This window comes from Pagrus pagrus (assembly GCF_965226575.1).
Source record: "Pagrus pagrus genome assembly, chromosome: 3".
Lineage (NCBI taxonomy): Eukaryota > Metazoa > Chordata > Actinopteri > Spariformes > Sparidae > Pagrus > Pagrus pagrus.
The window spans coordinates 24379375-24398567 of record NC_140187.1 but is presented as its reverse complement, the minus strand read 5'-3'; the positions used below and the strand labels follow the sequence as shown (position 1 = coordinate 24398567).

The following is a 19193-nucleotide window of genomic DNA, read 5'->3' as shown; positions in this document are numbered from 1 at the left end:
AACAAAGGGGTAAAACTTCATCACTATTCTTTACTGGCAATTTGCAGATCATCAGTCTGCAAATGTTTTATGACATTTATAAAAGGTTACTGAAACGACATCGGCCAGTGCCATAAATGGGCTTGCTGTTTGAGCATTTGTCGATATAATACGCAGTTCAGTTAATCACCTATCAAACAAAAGCCACAACCGATGCTGAGTCTGACCTGTCTTTCCCTGTGTGCGACGGCTGCCCCTGCCGCCAGGGTGGCGGCGGCTGGCTGGGGCGGGGGCTAGTAGGGGCGGTTGGCGTCCTTTGGCCTCTTGAGCTGCACCTTGAGTCTTTTCATGCCGATCTGGAAGCCATTCATTGATTGGATGGCAGCCTGAGCACTGCCCGGGTTGTCGAAGCTCACAAATCCTGGGGGACAGGCCGAAAGAGAGGGAGAGAAGGAGGGATGTGGTTAGATGAAGAGGCGAGGACAAGTTTTGGTTTACAGAAGAATGGATAATGAGGATGGGTTCGGTAAGATGAAGCGGTATGTTTAATAATGATACTTCACCATAATAATGAAATCCTGTCATCTGTACATAAAACTAAACACAATTAACATCCACAAAAAATTGCACTACAAGTTGTCAGCATCAATGTGAGTATTAATACAGCTAACATACAGTATGACAACAACAATAGATCACATTTCTCTCAGCATGCAACAGAGTTATCACAATATGAGCTTGGTGATGGGATGTAAAACCAAAACATCAACATGGTTGTGCTGTTTTTTGAGTTTCGGTTTTTAACTTCCACTCGAAAGCGGGAAAAAAAATCACAAATTAAAACCTGCGTCTAAGAATTGCAACATGAATAATACAACATTAATGCTGTGTCGTATTAATGAGCAAAAGCTCCTTTGCAAATAGGTTGCACCTGACGGACTCTCCATTAAATATTCTCCACAATCCATTTATAATTTGCCACATAATTATACTTTCAGCTAAATTGTGCTGTCAGTGGCTTACAGTGAGACAGCAGTTCTCTATCTTTGCATGCTGGAGCAGCTGTTATATTCGAAGCATGCGTTTCAGTAAGTTGGAGACTGAGGTAGAGACCGAGAGTCAGCATTTGTGTCATATCTCGTAAGAGAGCACAAAGGCAACGTAACTGACTTTAAAACAGAGCTCTTTTCTCTTATGATCAGTTTGACTGTTGATGGAGGTGTTATAACAGTAATATATATATATAAATATATATCACTGAAATATTTATCAAAAAAAGAATTAGTCAGAGCTTCAAAAGAAAGGCTTCAATGATTCATGGAAAAATCCAGACAAACTCATTCTCTATTCTTTCTTTTTAGTAACAACCAGCTTTTGCACAACTGTAGAGAAACTCTCCACTGTTTTGTTTTCATTCTCTTAAAGGGGAGGGGTGTTGAGAGGTTAGGAAAAGGGAGTGTTGACTGCGGTAGAGAAGGTGATTAGTAAAAAAGAATAATCAGAATAAATAACCAATAATCTTTTGGTTTGGTCATTTTTACCCACCAAAGCATTTACTTTGGTTTGTCGCCCGATCCACAAACACTTTGGAGGAGATGACATTACCGAAAGGCAGGAACATCTGCATCAGCTCTCCATCCCCAAACTCCTGAGGGAGGTGGTAGATGAACAGGTTGCAACCCTCTGGTCCTGCACACGGACACAGAGAGACGGAGAGAGAGAAAGAGAGAAGGGGAGAGAGAAAGAGAGAGAAAAGAGAGAGATAAAGGCCAAAGTTAAGAGAAACATAAAAGGTTGACCGCCGCAGGAGGAGATTTTGTGATGCCAGGAAGAAAAAGCAAAAGAAAAGGAAAACGGGAAAAATAATGAGGGTAGAGCTGCAACTATAACAATTAATCGCCAGCTATTTTGATAATCACTTGTTCAGTTTTAGTAATTAATCAGACAAAAGGACAAAATTCTCTGATTACAGCTTATCTTAATATTTATTTTTTACACTGAATGGAGTATCTTTGTTGTGGACAAAACAAGACATTTGAGGATGATGATCATCTTCGTCTTTGGAAAACACTGATTGACATATTTCACCAACAACAAATCAATTAATTGAGAAAATAATCAACAGATTAATTAACAGTCAGTGGTCCTTTTGCAGCATTAAATGAAGGCAGAGAGCGAACAACACAATTTTCCACTAAAGTCTGAACAGTTTTGGTTATTTCAAGAGATTTCTTTATTTGATTTCTCATTGATATTTATTTATAAATCATGCACCAATTAGGATTTTACAACATTTAACATTCGATCAAAACACATTAAAGCTCAAACAAATTACTTTATTAGTTGTTGAAATTAATTTGCTACTATTTGATAATTGATTCAAAGACATTTTTTAAACAAAAATGCCTAAATAATGTACTGGCTACAGCTTCTTAATCCTTAGATTTTCTTCTTTTCTTTGTCTTCTGCGATAGTAAATTAACTGTTATCTGGTTTTGGATTGTTGGTTGGAAAAAACAAGACATTTTAAGGTTGTCAAAAGAATGTGATGGATAGTTTGGCAATTTCCCTATTAAAATGTCACAGGTCTGTAGCTGTAAAGGCTCAGCTACAGCAAGTGTTTCTGTTCTCACTCTTAAAAAAAGGACATTATGGTACTTATGAGTTAAGAGTTGGACTTTCACTGCAACCGCAACAAAGCAGGAAAAGGAGCTTCGCACTGCGCATAAATTAATTCTCACTAAATGACATGTAATCACAGAGGTGTTCTCTATTTATTTATTTATTTTATTTATAACTAAAACAGCACCTTTAACTAACTTTTGTTTATTTGTATTTATTCTATCATTTTGTATTGTATTATTTCTGTTTCAGCCAGCGCCAGTGTTAAAAAAACATCAAAGAAATGTTGTGAAGGCAGAATACAATAAAACCTTAAACTAACAATGCTCATGCGAGCTCATACCTCCATAATGGTTTGAAACAAATGAATGCATTATAATCGTGCGAACACTAAAACCGGGATTTTCTCCCAGACTATAATCGTACCTTAAAACTCCAAGTGAAATCATGTTTGGTAAAACAGATCAGTGCAGAGCAGTTTGTCTCAGCATGCAGTTGTTAGCTGACAGGGATTTTTGGGGGCTCAGGTGCTGTTTTACAGTTTCAGCCGTAATGGAAAACTCACAGGTTCAGCACTCACAGCTCTCAGCCACCCCCAATGAAACGACTACTAAATGCTTAAACGGCAACCTCTGGGATGCCACAGCTGTTAAGTGATTTGCATTGTTTGGTTTATTTTCCACAAGAGGGCAGTAAGGTCCTAAGCATGCGTCCCCAGTCTGGAGATCATTGAGTTCATGGGCAGGTTTACAGCTCAGTTTGAAACACTCAGTAATGGTAGTTAAGGAAGTTGCCCTGCAGCCATCAGAAAATCATAACCTGACTATACTTTTTCATTCTTTATTATTATTATTCAATTTGAAAACTTTCCTCCTCAGACTGTTTTGAAAGGATGAAGAATTACAGTTTAGGCTGGTCAGTTTTCTCCTGTCAATTCAGATTGTGTACTTTACTCTGAATATTTTGCTTTTTGACAGACTGGCAAAAAGGTGAAATCATGCCTGAAAACAAAGTGAGGACTGTGAATGGCTGGATATTTTTTAAACGTGGGTGTTTTTTCTGGGACCATATTGGCAGGCGGATTAAAGACGAACAGAGAAATAAATATGAATAAACGTTTGCAGCCTGCATGAATATTGAGTGAATGGTGTGCTGTGTGTGTGTGTGTGTGTGTTACCTTCTCGTTGCTGCTGTGGAATGATGGGTGGAGGGTGGGGGAAGGCTTGGCTGATCTGGCCGTATGCAGCGGGGTAGGCTGCTGAGACACAGACACACGCACACACGGCGCGGATCAGATAACATGACCAGACAACACACACGCACACACACACACACACACACACACACACACACACACACACACACACACACACACACACACACACACACACACACACACACACGTGTGCACACGCTCGGATACATGCAAACAATGTGATATATGCAGGGACACAGCAGGCAATCGATCAGATAACAGACAATAGAGTCTATGTGTTACGCACACATACACACATACACACATACACACACACACACACATAGCGCACACACACGCATGTGCACTGAACACAACAGAGAGAATAAATTGATGTAGTGAGACTGAAACACTTGATGTTATATGATCAAAATTCAAATTCAAACAAAGGAATCTTTTCCTTCCGTAATCCCCCTTTCTCTCTCTCTCTCTCTCTCTCTCTCTCTCTCTCTCTCTCTCACACACACACACACACACACACACACACACACACACACACACACACACACACACAAACACACTCGCACAGATCAGTGCTGCTGTGAGAGTGACAGACAGACCTGCATACTGCTGGACTCCTGTGTAAGCCTGTTGGAGAGGATCAGCTGCAGTGGGACTTTGAGCTGCTCCACCAGAGACACAGAGGAGAAGAAGAAGAAGAGGGAGGAGGAGGAGGAGGTGGTGGTGGTGGTGGAGGGGAGCATGGATGGATGGAGGTGTATGTGTGTGTAGGGGCAGAGAGATGAGGCAGAGTGAGAGAGACGGAGGGGGAATGTAGATGGAGGAGAGGGCACGGAGGAAGGCGAGAGTAATATATAACAAGGGTGAGAGGGAGGAGGGATGGAGGGAGAGGCGATGGAGAGAAGAACAGACAGGAGAAGAAAAGCAGAAAGGTTAGAGAGGCGAACAGTGAGGTGTCAACTCGCTTCGCTTTCAGCGTGTGAGGAACTGAATTCTGAATCCTTCTCTCTTTTGCTGGACTTTATGTTACTCCTAAAGCATTTCAAAAGTAGCTCTTTTTTTACCTCCCGGAGAAGCAGAAAAGTAAAACTTTGAGGGACCACAGTTAAAGCAAACAAAGAAACAAACAGAAAATAACAACACATCGCTCCACTGTCACCACAGGAATGGAAAAAAAAGTGTCATAAACTTGTGAAGAAGAAATATATTTTGTTTCCTGTCAAACTCCTGTGGTTACACATGTAGTACGAGACAATTACAACACAACACTGGATGCACCTGTTGCTATCACTTCACATGTAGGAGATACAGTTAATTATTGTGATTCCCTCATTCTACACACACTTTAACTACCACAGATGCCACACTGGATAACTACCCATCTGTATAGATTGTACATGCACATTAAATACACCACTGAGAAAACACACACACTTACACGCACACACGCACACACACCGATAACCCCACTATCACGAAAAACCATAAAAAATACTGAACACACCGGGGACTAACAGCAACACTGAAAAACGGTTCAAATAGCCAGGAGAAAGGAGGAGAGAAGTATGGGCTCAAATACAAGTCAGTACATTTTGAGTTAGCAAGTTACTCCAAAGCCTGTGGTTGTGGATCATCCTTTGGAAAACTGAGTTTGTGAATGTATGGAAAGGATCTGCAGTTGTAGAAAAAAACATGTGAATGTCTAAAAAGGTTTGTTGGGGTCAGATTACATTAACAAAAACATCTGAAGACAAAAGGAGCGAGTACAGATTCAAATAAGAAAACTGAAAATGAATGCTCAAAGTTCCCACACATGTGTGACACTTGAACTACACATGGACACACATTTAAAGGTGCACTATGTGGTTTTTGGTGAGGAAATTTTAATCAGAAGAGAAAGATCTTAATTTTTTATGCCTTATCAAACTGAATAAACAAACTCTCTTCTGACCTTCAAGGACAACACAATTTCATCCTGTTTTACTTTGTATATATGTGGCGGACCCTGCCACCTTTCTAGCTTCCAAACAGTGTTGTGGGGACCTTATTTTCCTCTGAAAACAGCTTGTTCATTCAGTTATAGAAAAAATAAATATGTCTGAGTTTGTATTATTACCTCATTGTTATTGTAACTATTAAAATTCTCAGTTTGAATTTCTTCTCTGAAACTACATAGTGCCCCTTTAAATGACAAGCTAACTTTTAACTTAAATGTGTGTGTGCTCATGTAACTTCAGCGCCACACAGTGGGACACTGAACAGTTTTCTGCTTTTATTCTAGACATATTTTTTTCTGCATCTACAATTCTTTTACATGAAAAACCTTGAGATCCTCATGCAGTTTTTCACAAGTTTACAAAGGTTAATATAAAACCACAGGCTTTGAAATGATTTCTGAACATTATTTTCACAAGCTCGAAAAAATCTTACTGACCCTTATTTGAGCCTATAAGGATGGGATAAAGGGGGTAAAAGGACGGGGGAGGAAGAGGATGGGGAGCGCTACCTTCAGAGAGAGAAGAGAGGAAGCAGCCACCCTGAACCCCAAAACAACTCCGCGGAGCCACGCCCAAGCCGTTTTTCTCCGAGTCCTCCCTAAAAACCACCTCCTGCAACACTGGAGAGACAAAAGTGTGTAAAAAAAAACAAAACAAAAAAAAAGGAAGACAGATTTTTTCCTCCACCTCTTCACAGGCAAAAACCAATGAGGTACTAGCCACGGCTCATGACACAAGCGCATACTTCGGCTCCAGCAGCCCATAAGCACCTTTGCCACACACTCATCTCCCCGACATGCTGACTGTCTGTGGGCTACGTTCGTCTGGCCTCGGCCTCCTGAACATGCGTCAAGGCTATTCACGCCTGTAAGCCAGCAGCATGCACACTTTCCCATTGCTTGTGTGTCTATAAGGATTTAAGCTAAGTCGTGGTTTTACATAACAAACAGTGTCTTCATTATGTATACTGCATTATATTTTTCTGTATCTCTGCAAGTTATTTCTCGTGGGTTTTGCATACGTGCCCCAGAACCCATCAGACTTACCGGGGTAATGGTGTATCCCGTTGGTGAAGACAGCCTCTGCAGGAGGCTGCCCATTTGCCTGCGGGGGCGGCATGCCAGTAAAACCATTTACACTAATGGGGGAGGGGATGCTGGTCACCGTGGGGGCGCTGATGCCTGGAGGAGTACTGCCACCTGCGGCCACAGGGCAGACAGGCAAAGACAGAGAGAAACAGTCAGCTGTGTTTTTTTTCCCAAGACATTATGGAGAAGTTTTGCTTTGACTGGCCACCTAGGATCTCTTGGAAATGTCAGAGGGGCCGGTCCAGTGGGCCAGTGAAGACACTAAATGTCAGGGCTGATTTCTTGTCCCAGTGTGGCCCTTACTGTGACACAACAGCCATTAGGTCTGAATCTGAAGACATATTGTACAAGAACAGTGAAAACTGTGTTGAGGGTATATTATGGGTAGCAATTATATATTTGTCTCAGATGATTGCATGTAATGCCACAATGCATAATGTTCATTTTCACCACTTCAGTGCATCTAGAAGTTCGTACAGTATAGATTTTGTGTGAAAGTATTTAAATCCAGCGTGCTTTGTTCCTTACTAATGTATTTTTAACTGCAGGTGTGTCTATCAAGGAACTTAGAGTTTTTTATTCATTACATATTAAACTGCTGCTACCACTACTTTCTAAAGCATCTCATACAGTTTTTAGATCAGATTTTCACCATCTAATTTTCATGCCTGCAGTTTAGAAGCCATGGATATTTTAATTGAGTGATTAAAATTAAGTAAAAAAAATACATTTTTTTTTCACAGATTTGGACACGGACGCACATTATGTATGTGGTTTAGGATTAGCTATATTGGTTGCGTACCAATTGACCAATCCTAAATCTCACCAATAACAGTTGAGCAAGCTTGGATGAACCTGGGTAAAGTTATGAAGATGGTTAAAAGATGTTGCTGAAAAAGCGACACTCGAAACCTAGAGTGTGTGGGAGGCATTGTATTTATTCTGTTCCCAAACCTGAAGATAAATTGTGTTTGATGTAAGGAAAGAATTAGGCTGTGTGGTAGACACCATCGTCACTGAAGACAATATAGAGTGACATTAAGTTGATGCCACGATCTTCACCGCAACATCACGTTGTATGTAATCACATCTTAGGTTAACGCTAACGTATGGTGCTTAGCTCACGTTACATCAAGAGAAGTTAACCCAATCATCCATTTTTGTCACCAACATCCGCCAGGTTTGCTTCCTCCTTATTTCTGTGGTAACGTGAGAAAGATTTGGAAAAAGGACAGATTTATCGTTGGCCAGAAAAGATCACGGGGTCTCCAATATTTGTCGAGACTGGAATGACTTGGCCTCGATTCGTGTTGTTTTGCTGTGTTCATAAAACGTAACATTGTGAATATATCCCCCCACTGAAACTAGACCAAGAAACTGTCTACTACATGGCTAAACAGACAGGACCGAAGTCACCATGTTTCTTATTGTTAGGCTTCTCCGACCTAGCAACAGTAACTAAGGGGGCAGGACTCTGCATTGGTCGGTTGATTTGAACAAATTGCTCCTTACTTTGGTAGTTAGTGGTCAACAATCTAATGAATGTTCTGCAGCGCATTAGATCACATTTCCGCGGCAGATAAACCACTGGTCTTTCACTAATGTTACCTGACGTGGGGGTCAGCGGTGCTCCTGGGAGGCCATTGATGGTGGCCATGTGCTGCATCTGGGCAGCAGCAAAAGCCGCCATTGGACTGAGGTATCCTCCCTGGCCCACAGACGCCATCAACGCCGCCTGCTGCTGCACCTGCACAGTGGAGGAGAGGCGATTATGAGGAGGGTTGAGAACAATGGGGGTATAAAGGGAAATGAGGTACAGTGTAGAGGCCTAAAGCAGAGACTACTGGATGGAAACCAGGTTTTGAATAGTGATGGGAATTACAGCTCTTTGAAGGGAGACAGATCTTATGGCTCGGGTCCTCGAGAGTGGCTCATCTTTCTTTTTTCCTCTTACAGGGGCGGGGGTTATGAGATATATCTCTGAAATGATCACTAGGATCACTAGGTAAGATTTGGATCAGATCACTAATATCATTTCATTTTGCATGTGTGGGTTATTTTTAGCAGCGCTAAATTACTTATTTTACCAGAACTAATGTCAATGATCTGCACTGGAAACAGCAAGACTGAATTTACTAGTCAGAATTACGAAAAGACGTCTATGTATTGTGTTGCAGAGAAATCTATTGAAGTTAGCATGCTAACCTGCTAGCCTTCGCCCGTCCTTTCTCATAATACCCCTTCAAGCTCCAAGTGCAGACCACTAGCTGCAAGGCTATCTAGCTAACAGCAGCTGCAGTTAGCAGTAGTTAGCGGCTGCTCTGATGATATGCTGCCCCTTGTTTGTCTGAACGATACATTTGAGAATTCGCCAATTCTTTGATATAGCACTTTTAATATTGTCACTGTTTATGTAGGACAAGCAGTGCAATTGGAGGAATGGCTCTGACTCTGCCAAATAGGATTTGGTTCTCCTGGTTCTGAACCATTAAAAACAAAATTGTATTGTTCATCAATTGAATTAAATCTTATGACTGTGTTTTTATTTGCAAGCCAACATAAATATAGACATTTTACATCAAGTCTATGGGAATTAAAGTGTTCCTAATTGAAGGTACCTCATCTTTTTAGCTATTTCAGACTCGTGTGAGCTGGACCTGAGCGCTCCATTTAATCTCTGTGGTTCATTGAATAAATAACTGTGGATGTAAAAAAATAAAAAGCGTTCTGCGGGGCGTCTTGCCTGAGCGTAGGCTCCGTAGGCTCCAAACTGCAGGGCCATAGGGTTGAAGATGCCCATCTGACCAGCCATCTGCTGCATGCGGCGGATGGTGCGCTCCTTATCCGTGTCGGCGAACTTCACCACCAGACTGGATGAGGCACCCTGTGCGCACACCCATCCACCCACCCACACACACACGTGCCAGGCAGTACATGTTAGTGTGCACCGATAGACGCATGACATAAGCTTGTATCTGCACTAAACACATCCTGTCCTGCCAAGACAACCGACTCAGAACTAAAGCTGGCGCCCATTTGCCCTGAAATAGTTATGATGGATCATATTTAAAGGATAAATCTCCATACTGGGATTAATAAAGTATAACTTAACTTTAAGAAGGTAATTAAGTGCTATGTGACTCATCTCGCTATGTGACTCACCTCGCTCACATAAATCTACGTGCTAACTCACACACAGTTATGGTGTACTCACAGGCATAGTCTGGCTGCCGTGTAGTGCACTGATGGCTGCCTGAGCTTCAGCATGGGAGGAGTATTTTACAAATGCACAGCCTAAAGAAAGAGAGAGGAGAAAAGGAAGCAGTGAGATAAAAGGAGAAAAAGTTTGCTGAAGAGCAGTATATCATTCTGCATCACATTATCACGGGGGGATAAGTTTCCTGCAGCATTACAGCAACAAACATTTAGCCAGCAAAGCCCTCTCTGCTGAGGAGGTTTCGCATCAGTGTTGATCGACGCTCAATACGCGGGCTAAACATGCCACTCTGACACCATTAACAACTTCGGGATCCTCTGATGGGGCTTAAAATGCCACAGCATTCTGGTGTCGCTTGCTATTGACAAGCCCCGTTGATGAATTTGAATGATCAAGTTCCCAGTAATTATTGAGCTAAAGCCCACTTAGCCGAGTAAGCTGGCTGATGAGGCCTTGTTAATGGAGCTTCACGGAGGAATCAGAATGATCAAGCCCACTGTAATCATCGGGCTTAGTTATCATCGGGCCTCATTGATTGGCTGCTAAGCCCACTGATGAACTTCATGCAGTGAACTTGTGTAGCACTCTCACAACATTTCGGAGGGACAATTTTTTTCTGGCATGACATGAAGCCTGCCGGTTGATCAGAAGGTCGACTTGGTTTTTTTCATTATCGGAGCTATAAGGTTAATGGGGTTCATCTGTAGAGAGTTGCTGGTTTGTATCTCTCATCCCTGCAAGGAAAAACTTTCAAAGGGCGCTCACTGTCCAAATTTACCGTATCTACAGTATTCTTACGTAACCGCTCCTCTGATGATTGTGAAACAGCTCGCTTTGACAGCACTCAACATGGAGCGTTTAAGGGGAAACTTTGCAAAGTCACCAACTTTGAAAGGCCACATCATTTCTGTGCAGTAGCCTGTGAAAAAGTCTGCTGGCTCAAAGTCATAAACGGCTATAAACTCACCTTTGCTGTTTCCGTCGGGACCTCTGAGGATGGTGCATTCTTCAATGCTGCCGAAGGACTCGAAAAGGCGCCGCACATCATCTTCTGACTGTTGCTTGTTGAGCATGCCGACAAAGAGCTTTCTGTCTTCTAAAAGGAAAAGGAACAGGTCACGATAAGACGATCAGAGATGCCTTATGATAATAAAGATGCGCTATGTTTACTGAAAGAGCAGCGTTTTTCTCTGCCTTAGCTGCAGGCTGAAAAAGTTTTAAGACATTTTAGACTCTTTAGATCTCAGTTGGGTTTGAATGAAGCAATTGACTTGAAGCTATTCTACAAATGTTTGAGTATTATTAAAGGGTAACTCCACCAATTTGTATTGAGGAGCACTACTGTATATTTAAATCAAGTAGTGTAAAGCATTTTGTAGCTGCAGAGAAGGCCGCATGTAATCTCATAAATTACCCTCAGTGATGTCATATGGGGGGCTAAGTTGCATTATGGGTAATGTAGGCACCAGATTTTCAAAGCAGTCCAGCAGTCAAGCATTGCTCTCATTGTTTAAAGACAATTTATAAAAATTGATACAGCAGAACAAGAGATGATACCTTTTCTATTTCACACATTATTTCCTATTTAATGTTTACTTCCTTTTCAAAACCTGGTGCCTAGATTACCCACAATGCAACTTACAATCACAAGATAATTTACCAGATTACATGCAGCTTCCTCCTCTGCCCCAAAAAGTTTTATATTACTTTTGCCACATACGCAGTAGTACTCCCCAATACCTGTACAATTATTGGAGTTACCCTTTAACTAAGGGTTCATGATCATATGTAGGTGCTCAGCCTGGTTTGGAGAACATCGGCAATGCAATAGCAATTAAAAATGTACATGACAAGTCACAGAGTAATAGATGCAGATGATTTAATCAAGCATATAGAATCTAAAACTTAACTTGAAAGAGAAAGGCACTAATTAAGCAGTCCTCACTGATGCCACGTTCAGTGGTGCTCGCTGTGGAACAATGTTTATTATAGATGCAGCTGCTGCGAATCAGAGTTTTCAGAGTATAGCGTGTTTTTCCTGCCATATATTTGTATTATAATAGGTAACAGAGCTGTTTTTGAGCATCTGGTTTTCCATTTATTAATAATATTTTACACCTGTGTTTCCATTACAAATTTATAGTGGAAGATGAACTCATGATCAAGGCAAGAAAACCTTTTCCTGTGCAGTCTCGGTCCTGTGGGAACACAGTTGGCACTCTGCCCTCAGCATGAACTCTGTTCGCAGCTGCTCTCGGTACAGCATTTCAAAGTTTGTCTGATACTAACAACACAATGCTTGCTCGTATTTAGTACCGCTCGCTTGCTGTACACTGATCCGTGTCTGCAGAAAACGGTCTTTATTATCATGTACTTCATCGCTTTGTGACATAGATATTTTACCTACAGGCAGACGGAGCTTCAAACCTGTTTGTCTTACGGTTGCAGAGAAGCTCAGTATTTAAGATAAGAGGCTAATGTGATTCTTCACTGAGTGAATGCTGTGGTTATCAAATTATTCCATCTGTAGCATCTTTCTCCATTCCTTCTGAACTGCTTGCCTGAAATAATGTCATGCCAAAAACGCATTTTGAAGCAATTCTCTTTCTGTTTCATATTAACTGTTGTAAGTCAGAGATTTCTTTGTCCCGAGCTAGAAAATAAAGACTATTGTTGCTACTCATTTATTTATGGAAGCCAGTAATTTACCACAAAACATAATAGCGTACACCAATCTTCGTGTACATTATGATATATTTAGCTTTTCCCCCCTACAGATTCAGTTCTCACTGTCAATGTTAGCTTGGAAAGGCTAAGGCCAGACACTTTTTACCCATCAGCAACAAAACTTATTAGTGGACACTTAGGGGAGTTTATGCTATTTATATCCATGCTGGTACCCCCGAGCAGCTAGGGGGGACTCGCCAGTGCAACAACAAGGACATGATGATTGGTGGTTTTTCTCCAATGCGCAATACACACAACTCAAGTTTTCTGGATTTTAGAGTTCACAACATGCTGGAGTGGAGGTGAAGTGATACTATGATTTATCTGAACATGAGAGAAAAATGAAATGTTCTCTCTGGTTAAGTTTAGACATTGTGTATGATAAATAAATCCCTTATTGACTTCCATTCTTCCCTTTTCGTCCTACAACATTTACTGTTTCCATAGTTGTGAATACATTACGTGAAAAAAACAAAAAAAACAGAGGGATTACACAAGACAGTCACATTACTGTGTCTGCCCGCATTCAGGACATGATTAAATGTAATGAAATCTAAGTGAAGTTCCACAGCGAGTCTGTTTACATGTAGCAACACATTTGGTTGTTATTATTATTCAACAGACAGGATGCTTGCGCCTGTTGCACAATAATGAGAGAGCAGGAATTAATTGTGAAACCAATAAATTAGATAAAAATAAAACAAATACAACAACAGAAATAACAAGTTATCTGCATAAGTCACAGGTTATGTTGAATCCAGCAGACGACGGCATGAATGCGGGGTTGGACGGGAGGAAAAGCAGTTATTACACTGTTTTCCCAGCGTGGCGCTTTCAAAATAAAATTCCCACTTTCTTGCAGTCTGGAATATGTCAAATAAAGAATTAGGAAAGTGACTTATCAAGTCACACAGCGCCAATTTAAACCGTGTCGGTTTATTTCTCATTTACTGTATGAACACATGGCAAAGCAACCAGTCTTTTGCACATAGTAACTGCTGTCCTTCTCTATCTGGAAGATAAAATTGGCCTTTTTGAACATTTTGTGGAAAGTCTCTGTGGACCACAAGCAACACGTAACCAAAACATAATTAGTCTTTGTAAAGTTTGTCTAAAAGTAAACTTTTATGATGTGAAAAAGAACCGCAGGATGTTATAATGAGACCCAAATTCTACATGTATGGGTTTTAATAAAATATAGCCAGACTGAGGTCCAGCATCAGTTCATTATTCACCATGACAGAATGATTGAGTCTTTGAATGAGTGTTTTGAGGGGAATCGTGAGGCAGACGGTGAAAGTGTGTTAGTGCACAACAGTAGCAGATGTGTCGGTGTGCAAGGCTGTCTGTTTTTTGTTGCGTCGCACGGAATCGGAGCTTCGTGGAAATGGATGTATATGTTGGGAAATTAATGAGCCTCAGTGCGATTGCCTCTGAATGCGCTCTGCAAATTAACGTGTGTGGAGGTGTGGTTGCCTCTGTGTGTGTGCGCGCGCGCGCGTGTGTGTCCGTGCATGCGTGCTTAGGGTCCGTTCCCCGCTGCCTGTGCCTGACAGGGTGTCCTTGCCGAGTCAACAAGACTAATCTGCGCTCTGGCCTTGCACTGAGGGGGTGGTGGCGGTGGGGTGTTTACAAGAGTGGAGCGCACATCACGGGTGGAGGACACACACATATGCACACGCACGCACACACAGATCTTGAAATGTTTGCCCCCCCCCACCTTCACACACACACATTTGCACATTCATGGTACACACGTCATTGGTGGACAAAGCATACAGTTCCCGAGGGAAGGCACCAATAAACATTACATCTTTCTTCGGGAAAGAACTGTTAACACACACACACATGCACACACACATGCACACAGACACTCATATTCAGCTAGAGAGCAAATCAATATACACCAGAGTGTCAACAACGATGTAAAGCTCTCTCTCTCCTTCTTACACACACACACACACACACACACACACACACACACACACACACACACACACACACACGGACAGCGAATGACAATGACTCCCTGATTTACCTTGACTGTAATATTTGGTAGGCAGGGGTATGACAACATTAAAAGTATTATTATGTCATTTAATTATTTATTTCCAGCTGCACTTGTATCAGTAGTCCTGCTCCCTCCCTAACATGATCATAAAATTCATTTTATGCAGCTTTTTACCACATATATTAGGCAGATGTAGTTACCAGTCACTTTTTTTAGATTTGATATTTGAAAACATATGTAAAGCTTCTAAAAATTCGAATGCTCTGCCAAAGGCAACCAATGGCCCTTTAACTGTTTTGGCTCGTGGAGCCTTATTAAAACAAAAGTCTGGCTGCGGCTTCTTATATAACCGACAGAGGCCCAAAGAGGTTAAATTATCCATTAGTTCAGAAAAGATTAGAGAAAAATCGCAAATAAAAATAATCTGTGTAGCCAAACATTGTTTCCGCTTCATTCCTACCCCATTAATCATCTCACAACCACCCAGATTTATTCTGTGACCCACCGGAGGGGGCTTGGCCTTTAGTTTGGGAACCTCCGGACTAAACTACCTAACTTTATATGACTTTTTTAAAGTCCTGCTACAACTATACTTGCCAACCCTCCTGATTTTCCCTGGGAACTCCTGTTTTTCATTGCCCTCTCCGGGTTTCCTCCCAAGGCCACAACTCTCCCATTTTTCACCCAGTTTATAACACATTTTCACACCCTTTCTCCCAGTTTAGTCATCACAACCTGTTCCAGGCACTGTGCAGCTAGCGTGTAGTCAACTGTACTGCTGCAGGTTGTCCTCATCAGTGAGCGAGAAAGAAATACTTTCAGACATCTTGGAAAGAAGAATTCCCATTTCATACATAAAGTTTTAATAGAAAGGGGCATGCATTTTTCGGTCGATCATAAGGCTTGCACCGACGTCAATCACCGTCCTGAGGCTGTCAAACAGAGGGCATGCACAGACTCTCGCAGGGGCAAAAAATGAATGTAAACTGAAGAGCATTAGTTTATGCCGAAGCAAAGCAAATTATTCTGCCTTCTTTCCTGAGATTTAACAGGAAAATAAAAGGTATTAAGCACTGTGAAGTCGTTGGGAAGAAATTTTAATCAGAGGACAAAAATCTCCTTTGATTGATTTTCATGCTTAAACAAGGTTAATAATCAAACTGTCTTCATTATCATGACCTTAAAGGACAGCACAGTTCCACTGTTTCACTCTGTTTATATTTGCTGGACCCTGCCGCCTTTAAAAACACTGCTCTGGGGTACTTAATTTCTTTTGCAGAAGGCTTATTTATTCAGTTATGGAAATAATAAATATATCTGAGTTTGTATTATGACCTGTAAATATTACCTTTCTGGGCTGCTGTATTTCTTTTTCAAAAACGACATAGCGCCCCCTTGAAAAGTTCAAGGATGCAGGAAACTGAAAAGTCTCTGGAACTCAGTGTTTCTGCGGTAGAGACCCCAGACCCCTGCTTTGCTTTCAAAATCCTCCCTTTTTTGATATCTCAAGGTTGGAAAGTAAAGTACAGCTACACAGCTAAAACTGCTACCTACACTGATGCGTCAGTATTAACTATTAATGTAATACATGTCAATACATTATATCAGTCACGTGACGTTTCACTTTTGATACTTCAAATACATTTTACCAATAATACTACTACTTAAATGCAGGACTTTTAGTTTTTAATGGTATATTTTCATACTACTTTTCCCCGAATAAAGAATCTCAGTGCTTCCTCCACCGCAGCCACTGAAAATGTAACACCCTGACAGCACAATGTACTTTGCATTCACGCCGGAGAAAAAACATCCAATGGATGGAAAAGCGAAAAGAAACAGACACAGAAATAATCTTAAAAATAAATGTGTGGAGAATAGAGGACATCCATACAGAGAGAGATAGACCTGAGTAACTGACAGAGGTATGGACGTCCTGCATTGCCCTCACTTTGCTTCCTCACGCTGGGCGCTTGTCTCTGTTCCCTCCCGCTCCATCAATCATACTCAGAGCACCAGCAAACTAAATAGAAGAGGATGTCGCGCAATCTCTCTTCCTTTCCTTAAAGGTTTTTTTTTTTTTTTAACAGGCTAACACCTCTCTCTCGGTCCGTATGCTTCTCTCTCTGCTTATCAACCTTCAACTCCTTGCATGCTCTATTTCCTCTTTTTTCTCTCCCTCACCCTTTCCCTCCTTCGCGTGGCTAAAGAATCGCTCTGGTGCCAATTATATTAACAACTGCAAAGTTTGAAAGACTCCAGCCAAAAACGGTCAAACTGCATCAATCTTCTCTTGTACAGTCCATTGATTGATGTCAGCAGCAGGTCACTACATGTCTAGACGGAGAAAATGCACTTTAAGCTCGTCTTAGCTGTCAATACGGCAGGACGCGCACGAAATACCACACTGGACGTCCACGTTCATTCACGCGGATCTGTCGTTTGAATCTGCAGCTCGTCCGGCTGATACAAACTCGTGGCGTGAGTCAAATTTGATTCTCTCCGGAGCAAACAGCGTGATTAAAGGTGCTTGACAAAAAGAAGTGACCTGTTTCGCCCTCGAGCATGACAAGACACGCATTTTCCCCGCGCATGTGCCTGTATGTTCGTGCATCAGCACATATGACGAAACTCTAAGAAAGGAGCTGGAGGCTGCGCCAGCGCAGGAAGAGCACTGTTTACATAATGTGTTCTGAATACTGGAGGGTCTGGCCAGGCCGCGCTGTCAGCCCGCGTCGAGGTACAGGGCATCGTCTAATGGGACAGATAATGGTGAGGCTGATACGTGCAGGCAGCATGTTTGTAGGGCTGGAACAAAAGAAGGAAGGTAGCAGGGGAAGGGGGGGTGGGGGAGGAAAAGAAGGAGGAAGAGCATACAGTACCTCCTCGACTCTCACTGTCTGCTGGCTTCACCTGGATCGGTCTGTTCATCTGTGACAGAGAGAGGAAGAGAAGCAAATAATAGAGGAAGAAGAAAGAAAAGGAGGAAAAGAAAGAGACAAAGAAGCCAGTGAGCACATGTTCTCATGTCATAGCACATGTCCCCCCCCCCAGTCTGCTGAAAAAAAAAAACTTTTTTCGAATCACTCAGCCAAATTGCGGGTAAAGTGTATTGAAAATCTCCAAAGCTGTAGCACTTATAGCCATTGGGGGAATAGCTGGTTGGGAATATGGGTTGGAAATATTATTTGATCTGAGATGAAAGGAGAGAGAAGGGTTGGAAAGGGGGATAAGCAGAGGGATGAAGGGAGCGATAGAAAGAGGGATGGAGGAGAGGTAACTCTGGGTCAGCAGAGCTGCTGTGACTGTGTCTCCTCTCCGTGGCTGCTTCTGGAGGCTCGTGTGCACTCATCATGTGATCTGTGTGGACGCTGCGTATTCAGATATGTTGTGGTGGATGTATACACACACACACACACACACACACACACACACGCACATACACAGACACATGTATGCAGCAAAATCAACCCGTACACACTGTATAAACACAGTGTGTACGATTTTTCAAACTCCTAAGCCCCTGCTTCAGAACGTTCTCGCACAATCTTCTCTTGGCTTCACACGCAAGCTTGTACATTCAAGTACACACACATTGTACATTCAAGTACACACACACAATGTCTGTCCCCCAGTGAGACCTTTCCACAGTGTGTCCGCCGAGGCCCTCCTTTCATTTCACTCCTGCCTGTCAAACCTTCCCTCTCCGCCTCGCCACCCTGCTAAACGCTCGCCGCCAATCAATTTTTAATAATGCCAATCGCCACGCTGCCAGGAGGAATGGAAAGAGAGGAGAGGGGAGGAGAGGGGAGGAGAGGAGAGGAGAGGAGAAAGGCAAGGATGAAGGGGGAGGAGGGAAAGGTCAGGGTTCTGTGCAGCATCAGTGTTTTGCTAAATGTCATTAAATCTTTTTCTTTTGAGTTTGCTGATACAGTCATCATCTTAATGAATCTCGGGGCTCTCGCATGATCCACCAAAGACAAAACCTTCTGAGCAAGAGGACACGATGTCACGACGCAAACACAATTAACGCTCGGACCTTCACCCTTCTTCTGCAGCTTTTTTCTGCCGCTAATATTAAATCACATCATTCTCCATAACACTTATTCAAAATGGAGTTATCCATTCCTTCCTCTCCCTCGTCTCCTCCCTCTCTTTGACAGCCAAGAGAACCCTACTAATGTTTTTAATGCGCTGTGATGCATTATTTATCAGACTGGCTGTTGATATGGAAAAAGGACGAGAGGGGATAAAGGAATTGGGGAACGGAAGAAAGGGAGTTAAAAATGAGTAAAAAAAAGTGAAAGAGGGATGTAAAATAAAAAAGGAAAGCGCT

At 42.0% G+C, this 19193-nt stretch overlaps 1 protein-coding gene across 14 annotated transcripts in view; it reads right to left on the bottom strand.

The window, feature by feature from the left end:
- celf4 (CUGBP, Elav-like family member 4) overlaps positions 1–19193 on the bottom strand; it is a 93305-nt gene that overhangs the window by 6640 nt on the left and 67472 nt on the right. Inside the window, exons 3-13 of one of the 14 annotated variants that reach the window (XM_084349332.1) lie at positions 17740–17788; positions 11087–11215; positions 10117–10196; positions 9646–9810; positions 8511–8649; positions 6861–7013; positions 6324–6434; positions 4417–4479; positions 3779–3859; positions 1525–1668; positions 207–400 (exon numbers count right to left, since the gene is read on the bottom strand). In XM_084349332.1, the coding sequence (XP_084205458.1) occupies positions 273–400; positions 1525–1668; positions 3779–3859; positions 4417–4479; positions 6324–6434; positions 6861–7013; positions 8511–8649; positions 9646–9810; positions 10117–10196; positions 11087–11215; positions 17740–17788 (1242 nt within the window). In that variant the 3' untranslated portion in view covers positions 207–272. The remainder of the gene's footprint in view (positions 1–206; positions 401–1524; positions 1669–3778; positions 3860–4416; positions 4480–6323; positions 6435–6860; positions 7014–8510; positions 8650–9645; positions 9811–10116; positions 10197–11086; positions 11216–17739; positions 17789–19193) is intronic. The other 13 variants (XM_084349343.1, XM_084349338.1, XM_084349340.1 and 10 more) reach the window with 13 other exon arrangements.